This window comes from Lactuca serriola, chromosome 4 (assembly GCF_051521515.1).
Source record: "Lactuca serriola cultivar US96UC23 chromosome 4, Lser_US96UC23_V15, whole genome shotgun sequence".
In the NCBI taxonomy this organism is placed as follows: domain Eukaryota; kingdom Viridiplantae; phylum Streptophyta; class Magnoliopsida; order Asterales; family Asteraceae; genus Lactuca; species Lactuca serriola.
The window spans coordinates 8,343,130-8,354,881 of NC_136411.1; the positions used below are offsets into that span (position 1 = coordinate 8,343,130).

General features: G+C 32.0%; 2 protein-coding genes across 2 annotated transcripts; one reads left to right on the plus strand and one right to left on the minus strand.

Annotated features, from left to right (window-relative positions):
• The first annotated feature begins 1,105 nt into the window (after positions 1–1,105).
• Positions 1,106–4,170, plus strand: NRT2.5 (nitrate transporter2.5). Its single transcript, XM_079038139.1, has 2 exons — positions 1,106–2,524; positions 3,602–4,170. Exons 1-2 carry the CDS (start codon positions 1,380–1,382, stop codon positions 3,972–3,974), a joined length of 1,518 nt encoding a protein of 505 aa, XP_078894265.1. The 5' UTR covers positions 1,106–1,379; the 3' UTR covers positions 3,975–4,170.
• Positions 4,171–4,519: 349 nt separating this feature from the next.
• LOC145099929 (Pectin lyase-like superfamily protein) lies at positions 4,520–7,623 on the minus strand. Its single transcript, XM_079037411.1, has 7 exons — positions 7,396–7,623; positions 7,125–7,253; positions 6,828–7,010; positions 6,213–6,420; positions 5,991–6,072; positions 5,262–5,370; positions 4,520–5,173 (listed from the first exon to the last, which is right to left on the minus strand). Exons 1-7 carry the CDS (start codon positions 7,597–7,599, stop codon positions 4,760–4,762), a joined length of 1,329 nt encoding a protein of 442 aa, XP_078893537.1. The 5' UTR covers positions 7,600–7,623; the 3' UTR covers positions 4,520–4,759.
• Between the last annotated feature and the right edge of the window lie 4,129 nt (positions 7,624–11,752).

The window sequence follows — 11,752 nt, forward strand, 5'->3', positions numbered from 1 at the left end:
TGCTATATAATTATCGATATAGAAAAAAGTTCTTAAAAATATGACGTTCAAGGTCCTTTGCTATCTTTCCACATTGGAAACTTCAATACTATCCGGTAGTGTTTGGATCTACAAATATTTTTTTTAAATATATTTTTATTTTTATAAAAAGGTTTACCAGGATATTCGGAAGTAATTGAAATTGAAAAAGAAAATTATGCTTTGACAAAATGTTATATGTTAATAAGCATTTTTTTTATTTGTTTGGCTAAAAGTATGTATTTATGTTAAAAACCAAAAGGAATAGCAAATGGAGAGGAAGGTAGTGAGGTAGAGTGTTTGTTAAAGGAGAAGGGTAAACTTGTTTTTTTATAGTTACTTTAAAATTCAAGGTTTTTTTTATTTCACTTTTTTTTAAAATCTCGTTATTGGGTTTGGAAAAAGTCATTTTATAAAGCTCTATTAGTTTGCCAAACTAGGCACTACATGATTCGAAAACCGTAAAACCGGTCCGAACCGGATCAGTACCAAAACATTTGGGAATCGATCGACTTGTTGAAATGAAGAATTGGAAAACGGCCAGCTAGGGGAAAAATGATTTTGCTGCCGGTTTTGGTTCCAAAGTCGTTTTGTAGCCTGATAAGTCATTTTCCAATCCATTAATTCCATTTCAGCCCTTTTAAATTATTTTGCAGCCCATTAACTCATTTTTTTGCCCTATAAAGTCATTTTTCAACATCATTAAGTCATTTTGGCCTCCCGATTTGGTCATATGGAACCAGAACCGCTAGAACCAAGAATAACCGTGTGTGTCATTATAGTAGCCCCGTATAGTATATATAATTGGTTCCGTCCAGCCGGTCCATTTTGCTCATCCCTATTCCAAAGTCCAAATATTTTTTTAATTTGTTGGTTTAAAAAAAACAATAAATTAACAATTTTGAAACATAAAACTAAACTCCTTTAGCGTTTTACAACATCACTAAAATTATTCCAATAAAATAACAGCTATCAACACTTATGTATATACATACATGCATACATACATACATGTACTAATGTAGTAGGAGACTTTTGAGTTAACTGACTACATGTGAGAATTACAAGAAATAGCGGACGGACATCATAATCTGACAAAAGCTTTAAACTTTAACCATTCTCAAAGGCCAGTTCGTTGCCGTTCACAGTTTTCCGACTCTCAGCTTTCTTGTACTTATACCCGAATTATCCTCTGCCGATTTCCACACACAAAAACGAACACTAACTGTTTGTTTTTCAGCCGCAGTTAACTTTTCTATATTCAGCAAAAGCCTTTCTTTGTATCTTGTTTTTGCCTTATATAACTCCCCCCAAAATCATCTTTAAGTTCAAATATAGTTGGGCTTTTTTTTCCAAACATAATGGAGGTTACTCAGAATTCCGACAACAATGATCGGAAATTTGCACTTCCGGTTGACTCCGAACACAAGGCCACCGTGTTCCGGTTGTTTTCAGTGGCTACCCCTCACATGCGAGCATTCCATCTCTCATGGGTATCTTTCTTCGCTTGCTTCGTTTCTACTTTCGCTGCTCCACCACTCCTTCCGATCATCCGTGATAATCTTAATTTAACCGCCACCGACATTGGCAATGCTGGGATCGCCGCCGTTTCTGGTGCGGTTTTTGCTCGTGTTGCTATGGGGACTGCATGTGACTTGTTCGGTCCGCGCCTCGCCTCCTCTTCCCTCATCCTCCTCACAGCTCCGGCGGTGTTCCTTAGCGCCATCGCTAACTCTCCGGCGGCTTTCTTAATGGTCCGTTTCTTCACCGGATTCTCTTTAGCCACCTTTGTTTCCACCCAGTTCTGGATGAGCTCCATGTTCTCCCCAGGAGTCGTCGGCACCGCCAACGGACTCTCCGGCGGCTGGGGTAACCTCGGCGGAGGAGCTACACAACTAATCATGCCACTCGTTTACTCCCTAATCCACACCCAAATCGGTTCAACAAAATTCACCGCCTGGAGAATCGCATTTTTCATTCCGGCAATTTTTCAAACACTTAGTGCGTTTGCCATTTTCTTCCTGGGACAAGACATGCCCGACGGGAACTACGTCAGACTCGAAAACTCCGGCGAGAAACACAAAGATAGCTTCTCACAAGTCTTCTACCACGCCATCACCAATTACAGAGGATGGATCTTGGCCTTGACTTACGGGTATTGTTTCGGGGTGGAGTTGACCATCGATAATATTATCGCGCAGTATTTCTACGATCGATTCAATGTGAACTTGCACACGGCGGGGATAATAGCTGCGAGTTTTGGACTGGCGAATCTCTTTTCGAGACCCGGCGGAGGGATATTGTCAGATGTGGTGGCGAAGAGGTTCGGAATGAGGGGAAGATTGTGGACGCTGTGGGTGGTGCAGATGCTCGGAGGGTTGCTGTGTTTGTTACTGGGGAAGGTTGGATCTTTGAGCGCCTCCATTGCCGTGATGCTTGTGTTCTCTGTGTTTGTTCAAGCTGCTTGTGGACTTACGTTCGGTGTCGTCCCTTTCGTCTCCCGTAGGTACGTAATGTTATTTCCATGGATTTTTAATTATATTTTATATTATTATTAACTTTATTTATGAACATTTTAATTTAATCATATTTTATTTCTACTTCTAAAATGTATAAAGAGCTTAAATGAGTCGAAATAACTTATACAACTTATTTATAAAGTTTAAAAATCAACCCGAAGTTTTGGCAAATGGCAAGTCACCTTTCTATAATTTTGACAGTTTAGTTATATACTATGCATATCTTTTTTTTTATAAAAGATAATAAATGGTTAACTATAATTATCACAAATGTCTTGGCAAATGGCAAGTCACCTTTGTATAATTTAGAAAGTTTAGATAAAAAAGAAGGTACTATAATTTAGAAACTTTAAATATTTTACATGAAAATTCATAATTTAGAAACTTTAAATATTTATTTCAAAAATACCATAAAATGACAAGTGTCAAAACTCATGAGAGATTGACATGTGATAAAAAAAACTTTCATTTATTAAGGAGGATTATATTGATTTTTTTTTAAATTGAAGTCAAATATAATAATGATATTTTGTAATTACTTGTTTCGTAAATAAATGTAAAATAGGAAAATCATATTTAACCTACAATATTGCTAAACGTTATTATTTTAATTTTCTTTTGTCGTTATTTACTTGACTTCGCCGAATGCTTCGTGCTTGATTCATAAGAGAAAGATACCGACTATAGAAAATAAATGAAAAATATTATTATTCTATGTGTAAAGATATTTTTATTTTATATTTTCTATATTTTGTTAAGATATTATATTATATTGCAACTAAATTCTATGAAAGATATCTTTTCTAATTACAAGGAATCTGGGGACTTGAATATTCTTCATTGACTACAATTTATAATATATAGTCAAATGTTTGACTAAACTAAAGAACTCTTATATGAATTTGCTTGTTACACAATTACTACCAGTAGGCCCAATATGGATCCCCACCTTTTGAAAACAAACTTTTTTATTCACACCTAATATACATATTGATATTTTACTTTTAAAGTATTGTTTTATTTTTCTTTAACTTATATGATAATGAATTTTCTTCTATTTTCAGGTCATTAGGTGTGATTTCAGGGATGACCGGTGGTGGAGGAAACGTAGGGGCTGTTTTGACACAAGTGATATTCTTCAGGGGGTCAAGATACTCAACAGAAGAAGGTATGATGCTAATGGGAGTAATGATGATGTGTTGTACACTTCCAATTCTTTTCATATACTTCCCGCAATGGGGCGGGTTGTTCTGTGGACCCAAAAAAGAATCCACGGAACAAGATTATTATCTCTCCGAATGGTCTAAAGCTGAAAAAGAACAAGGATTTCACAAAATGAGTTTGAAATTTGCCGATAATAGTAGAACTGAAAGAGGCAAAAAAGGTTCGTCTGCTCCAATTCCATCTAATTATGAGACTTCTCCAACATTTGTGTAAATGTATTTATACCATTTCCAAGAGTCTAAGAAAAATGCTTTGGTGTGTACTCATAGTCATAGTTTGATTATGACCCGTATTTTCTTGAAGTAAAAGTTGTATACTGTTGTGGGTCGAGTGAACGATTGTACTTTGTAAATCTTTATGTTTGCATCAATGATTTGTATAAATTCAGTCCTCTCGTTTAGATTTCTTCGTGTCGAATGAATAAATTTCCTATTTACATATATTTTAAAACATCACAATAAATCAGAATTGCAGATAAAAAGTCATAGGGTTGATTTTCTAAATAGAAAACCAAAAAGATGGGGCTGCGTTGGCCTACCAAGTGCAAAAGAATTTATGACCTTTATAAAAATTCTACAAATAATGCATTAAATCTAGTTACAAAAGTTGTAATAATAATAATAATAATGAATTGAGTAAAATAATTTAATAAATCATATGCGTTTAAATAGATTTTAGGAGACTTTTTATCCAATTAACTATAAAAATAATAACAAAATAAAAAATCATTTTGTAGATAAGTCATTCAAAATTATCACTTTTTCAAGAATCAAAGATGCTAAAATTAATACATTTGAACAAATTATGGCTTAACACATAAGTCACTTTTAACACTTGAAGTCATTGCCAATTTGCCGTGCTATCTTCGCCTATTAGTCTAAGCAAAGACTTGGCCCACCAACTGGTCCGAGCCCAAAGTCAATACGCTCATTACATTTACATACTTGTCCTTCAACATTTACATTTTCTACACAAATTTCCCTCATATTAATTGTCCTTCAACATAATTCATTAGAAGATCCTGAAATTGAGTGAATCGAATCATCACCACCTTTCCTTAAACAATAGTTGATACTATATGGTACCAATGGACCCTTTGATTTCCCATAAGAGTTCCAACACAATGCTTGTTGAAGCTGAGATCCTCCAAGTGGTCCTCTAGAAGGTTTTAATTGAATATCACTTAAATCAATATCTGTACATGGAATTTCATCACTACATGCTAAGTGGATAGGTTGAGTTGAGTAAGTTCCCACAATTTTGTCAAAATTCACCCCCTTTATGGCTATAGAGCCTGTTTGATTTTGACAAAGACTCTTGTCACAATAGTATTGGTTGATTACTATTGGAAAATTAACATCTACTATCTGAATGTTTGAAAAAGTAACATTTTTCACCAACCCTACTCCACCCTGTCAAAGACACAAGTGAAAATTAACAAGTTGTCCTACATAAGTCATTTTGGAATGAAATTGGCATAATGTATGTGTAGAAATATACCTGCCATGTCTTGATCCTTGCTCCATAAAGAGAGTTTTCAATAATAGAATTCTCTATCAAAATATCCGATACACATGCCATACTTTTATCTTTTCCTAATCCTCCAATACTGAAGACATGTTACAAAAATAGAAGAAAATTAATACTTATAAAAAAAGGCCCGGTTTGAGAAAAGAATTAGTGACAATATTTAGCAATATAGATGACGTTGTTGTTGAGGACTTGTAGTATGGAAGTTTTTTTTTTTCTAAACTAGTTTAGAATTATCTTATATGTGATGATAAGGTCAATCAATTTTTTTAATAAAAAAGTAATAGTATTATATATCTCACGGCATGAATAATGTTTAAGAAAGAGGCATGCATACATAAACAGATAAAGGGCCCACATGCGAAGTGTTGATTTACAAGTGCATATTACTTGCTTTTAGAATTTTGTTTTTAAGCACTGTTTATCATGTAGAAGCTTTCAGGCATTTACTATGTTATTTGGGATTAAATTCTTCAAATTCTTATCAAATATGTAAATCATGAACACTATTTTTCATCCTTTTTGTTCAAACTCGACTCTTTAAGTTAGTTAAATTAATCACAACTGAAATTAAATCAATATAATTGCTATCATTATAAATATACACTTATGTATACTATAAATATTTCCTTGGAATATAGTTAGCAGTTAAAATAACTATATTTCTTTTGCCCTGTTTTGGTAATTTGTATGAAGTACCTTATACCATGACCCGGGCCACAGTTTATGTGATGAATGTGAACATTTGAACATCCAGTTTGTATGGAGACACAATCATCTCCTGTTACAGAATTATAAACTCAAATATTGTTACACAAAATAATCAATAATTACTATTATGATAATTAATATTATTACACAAAACAAGAAACAATCATATAACTGAAAGCATTTAATATTTTGAAAATAAAATTTCAATACCTGTTCCGATATTTGAATACATGATCTCTACATCACGTGTGTTTTGGAGGTGAATGCCATCTGTGTTTGGACTATTTCCGGGTGATGAAATGGTAATGTTGTTGACTTTGACTCCTCGAGAGTTGTCGAATTTCAAATGAACTTGTGGACTATTATTTATGGTGATGTCACGAATAGTGATATCTTCGCTTGCATAAAATCTCAATGCCTATTTAACAAAAAATAAATAAATAAATAAAAACATCTTATATATACGGAACTGATAAACATGAATAAGCTCTTTGACTTACCATGCTTAAAGGGGACATCACTGAAGTCAAAAAGTTATATATAGAAGTTTTGCATTTGACTTAGTATGCTTAAAAACACATCCATATATATTGTGAAATACATTCATATATTGCGGAATAGATGATTTTTCTAAAAAAAAAAAAAAATCTTTTTTTGAAGGTCGTTTTTGTGGTCAAAAAACAAATTCTCCATCATAGGGATACAAAATTGGTTGTTATTTTTTTTTGATAAATATAGAAAAAGATGGTGTTTTGTTAATAACTCCATCCATTTTGAAAAATACATGAACCTAACTTAATCTTGTATCAAATAGTTGTGTCTTACAGTTGGTTTGATATCTGAAATGTGTTTGGATTTCATGGGATTCCACCAATTGTAGCCTTGACCATCAACAATACCACTTCCTTGGATTGTCAAATTTTGAACCCATTTGAAATTTATCCATTGAAACAAGTTTGACTTTGACCATGATCCAATTTTCGACGGTGCTAGTAGTGTCCCATCTATCTGTTATAAATATAATTTAAACATATATTAGATACTAGATACCAAAAAAAAAAATCTTTTTTTCCTTCTTTTTTTGGACATGTTACATAACAAAAACAAAATAGAAAAAGTTACCTGAAAAGTAACATGACCCGTACACGGCCCTTGAAGTGTTACCGGTTTGATGAGAAACTTATGACCTAACGGAATTTGCACAACTCCTTCAGGAACTTTACATGCTGCTTTCCATGCCATTACGAGTTTCTATATATATATATATATATATATATATATATTATATTACATGATAAGAAAAAATTTAAGTAACAAGTTTTCTTAATCGAGTCTTTGAATTTTATAGTTTTGAGTTCAAGTTTCACTGTTAAAAAAATATAGTTTCATTTACCTTGGAATCATCAGAAACTCCACTGGCTTTAGCTCCAAATGACATTATGTTGAAAATGGTTGTAGAATTACAAGAACGCCCATAACCCTTGTGATGCTTCTTGCAACTGCTATGGAATTTTCTTCCTTCGATTATTGTAAAAAGACAATAGAACACAAAAATGCTAGAAAGGAAAACAGAAAAGTGCTTCATGTTTTGCTTCATATGTTTAAACTAATTAAGTGTTTCAAGAAGTTGTGTTTAGAGCATGTAAGCAGCTAGTAGTTTTTTATAGTTGAGCTTTTCAACTTAAATTATTGGAGCTTTTAACTACATAGACCTAATAATTGTGGAATATACTTTTTGATGTTTAAAAACTCCACTGGGTATTCAAGAATTGTGTTATGCTTTACACCGTCGAAAGATTAGACAATGTCCTTACTGGGGCGGTGAACACCAACTCGGTAGCTTATTGTGTATCCACTTTCTTCCTCTTTTTATATTCTCTTAGATTCCATCTAACGTAAAGTCCTAGATAAATTATGGGACAATAATCATCTGTTTTTTACGAGATGAGTTTTAAATTGTGATTTTGATTTTAGATAATGTAATTTAAGAGATAATGTTTGAATGTCTTTTATTGTTTAAAATTACAATAATAAGATAATCAATTATTTAAGGTTATCTAGCAAATATGGATGATTGAAGAATTGTATTTTAAGGTTATATTTGACTGATAACTAAAAAACTAATGATAAAAAATAGCATTTGGTAATATAAAATGTGATAAAATACATACATAAATTGGGTGCACATAGCCTTCTTTTAGGTGAGCATTCACAAAGGACCCGGTTTCATTTTTTTTAAACTTTACTATTAGTCGATGACAAAATAGCGACAAAACTTAACCATTACAAAGTGTCAAACAAAAGAAATTAAGCTTTTATAATACAATCCGGAAAGTAACAAAAGTTAAGCATTACAATTATCAATGTACTCCGTATCAGATTTAGAAAAAATTGAGCAAATCATTGTTTAGCATCCGAAAAAAACTTATTAGATGTAGGAAAAGAAGGGTAAATGACAAAAAAAAAAACACTCTTTATATACATAAATTCGATTTTGACACCGTGTTTTTTTTTTGTCAATTTTGACACTGTGTTTTCCAATTTGTTATAATTCTGACCACTTGACCGGTTAACCAGGTTACATCCTGACGTGACATTATGACATGTCAGTTTTTGATGACGTGGCATGCTGACATGATATGCTGACGTGTCAAAATTGATTTTTTTTCCACAAAAAAAGCACTAAGTTTTCATTTTTTTTCGATTTTGACAGTAAGTTTAATTTTTTATTTCAATTTTGACACTATGTTTTTTTGTTCAAATCGAACATCATTTATCAAATTTTGTTCAATTTTGTCTACTTTCCATTTGAAACCGTATAAATATATTTTTTTATTACATTTTAAACCGTATAAACATATTTTTTCGTTTAAAAACCACATTTTTATTTAAATACAAAGTGTTTTTTTTTTCTTACATTCAAAGCATTAGTTATATCATGAGAATCAAATTAACCATAAGTTTCTAATAAGATGTAAAAATTTGATAGGTTGCAAACTTGATATCTGAGTTTTGATTGACTACACGCCTCCAAACCTCCAAACACATTTTAAAGTTGCATATTTAATATAAAATACAATTTTTATATAACTAATACATATTTATATATAAAAATACGGTTTGAGTGTAAAAAAATATATTTATACAAAACTATGGTTTTTAAATGAAAAAAAAACATATTTATATGGCTTAAATGTATTAAAAAAATATTTATACGGTTTAAAATAGAAAATTGTCAACATTGAACGAAATTGGAAAAAATGATGTTCGATTTGAAATAAAAAACATAGTGTCAAAGTTGAAAGAAAAAATTAAACTTAGTGTCAAAATCGAAAAAAAATGAAAACTTAGTGTTTTTTGTGAGAAAAAAAATCAATTTTGATACGTAAGCATATAATGTCAGCATGTCACGTCATCAAAACTAACACGTCATCATGTCACGTCAGCATATAACCTGGTTAACCGGTCAAGTGGTCAGAATTGTAACAAATTGAAAAACACAGTGTCAAAATTGACACAAAAAATAACACGGTGTCAAAATCGAAGTTCTGTGTAAAAATAGTGTTTTTTGTGTTATTTACCCGGAAAAGAATTAAAGAATGTACTTATATCAAGAAACTAATTTTGATATGTTAGACAATCAATGGAAACGAAACCAAAACAAAATCCAATCCAACAAACGAGGTTGTGACTTGTAATTTTACTTTAGAAATCTTGCGAATAAAGCAATACTAAAGTAAGTTCTAGTTCAAAGCTAGGAGGGGAGTGGTTTAAAAAAATGAGAACTAAATCTAGGTATCATTTATTGTAACTGAAACTGACGGGTACCCATCGGGCAATGATTCCAAAAAAAATAGAAAAATGGAACCAGAACTGATTTCAATTTGTTCATAATTGTAGAAATTGAAAATTGAACCGTTGCAGGCGGTTCAAAACCAATAGTTTAGAATCCGTTTTGATTCCAAAAGTGGATACCAAGTTTCATTGCTCACCTCTATGTGTGCATGTGTTATAAAAGATTTTGACAAATAATAATCAACAAAAATAAATTAATTTGTAAAATTACTGAATGGCATGTGGTTTAATATTATCTGAGTTGTTGTAAAAATGTCACTCTATAAAAATTTTGTGTGATGGTTGTAGTCGTATTTAAGATGAAGATATAAATTTAATAACATATTTAGAACAAAAAGTGTGTTGAAGCGTAAAAAATGGTAAATCTCCGATAATGTTCCAATTTTTTGGGTCAGATTACGATTTAATCATAAATTAATTTTTTTTACAAAAAAAGTCAAAATACCGACTAATTAATTCGAACCGACCCATTTTTTCCAGTATACTTATTTTAGTCGGTTTCCTTGCTTAGCTGGATGTCATGTCATTAAATGAGTTGCTTAGTTGGCTGAATATGTTGTATTTAAGCATATGGCATGCTCTTTTAAGCCCTAGAACCTCCACTGAAGAAAAAATATGATGTCTTCATCTTTTATGGGAAGCATGAAAATAAATCGATCAGTAAGGAAAGCATTAAGGTCAAGATGGTTTTATGAATATCTTGATAGCAAATGGGCTTCATGGAGTGACAAAAATCCTAGACAAAGGTTTATTGGATGCCCCAATTTCAAGGTTAGTAATTTTCTTTCTTTCATAATTCATACCTCATTTATGTTGAAATAGGAATCATTTGGTGTAACGCAGGACCAAGAAAAGGATTGCAAATATTTTGCTTGGGTTGACCCTCTATTACCAAACCAATGGTACGAAGACATTCTATTCAATTTTTACCACTATGGAAATGGATTTAACGATGATAAATTTGAAGATTTTATGGAAAAACATGTGGAAGACCTAGGCTAGAATAAGTGCAAGGTGTTCTTGTGGCAGGTCAAGATGGCTTAGTTAGTGGTAATTTCAAGATTGTGTTTTGGGTTTCACTCTTTGCACTTGTATGGTATATGTTGATATAATGGTAGGTTCACTAACAATAAGTAAAAGCATGTAATGGTCTTTTAATGTTATCTTTTGCAATGGCATTTGACCAATATAATTTCAGTGATTTGCAATGACATTTTAGTTTGGAATGAATCTTTTGCAAGTATTTGACCATTATCATCTCAATGTATTGTCTTCTTTTGGAATGAATGTTATCTTTTGCAAGCATTTGACCATAACATGACAATTACTTGACTTGACTTTACCAAAATGACCAAAATAAATCTTAGCCAAAATAAGGGATATATATATAGAATTCACCAAGAAAAGTCATAATTAAGTTAATATGGCTGATATATTCAGGCAGCAAAGTGTTTACAAGTACTAGTTATGCCAAGATGTTTACAAAAGGGGTTTCCAGTTCACATTTTGCCCAAAATCCAACATATATACATATTAACAAAAGGGCTTATTTTAACAAAAGAGGATTTCAATTCACATTTGTCTAAAATCCAACATAATGGCATAGTCCTAACAAAAGAAGAGGATATTCACCACTCTAATGTAGACTTAGTGCCTTGTCTGCACTCATTCCTTTCCTAAACTTTATCACCGGCATTGTCTTCAACTTGAACTTTGTGATCCTCTCTAAAGGTTTTCTCTTTCTCAGCACATGTGTGTGTTCCACACACCCTCTTCCTCCTTTTTCCTCGCCTTGTTTATCTTCTTGTGTATCACCATGATTAAACACTTGTGTTTCTAGAACTGTTTGTGATTCCTAAACATGATTTTGGGTCACATATTGACTCTCCACATGT

Excerpts from the sequence above, each read along its gene's own strand:
- LOC145099929 (XM_079037411.1), bottom strand. The coding sequence starts at position 7,599 with ATGAAGCAAAACATGAAGCACTTTTCTGTTTTCCTTTCTAGCATTTTT. Across the intron at positions 7,011-7,124 it reads CGGGTCATGTTACTTTTCAG|ATAGATGGGACACTACTAGC; the intron begins GTAACTTTTTCT and ends TATTTATAACAG. Across the intron at positions 5,371-5,990 it reads GGCCCGGGTCATGGTATAAG|TATTGGAGGATTAGGAAAAG; the intron begins GTACTTCATACA and ends ACATGTCTTCAG.
- NRT2.5 (XM_079038139.1), top strand. The coding sequence starts at position 1,380 with ATGGAGGTTACTCAGAATTCCGACAACAATGATCGGAAATTTGCACTT. Across the intron at positions 2,525-3,601 it reads GTCCCTTTCGTCTCCCGTAG|GTCATTAGGTGTGATTTCAG; the intron begins GTACGTAATGTT and ends TTCTATTTTCAG.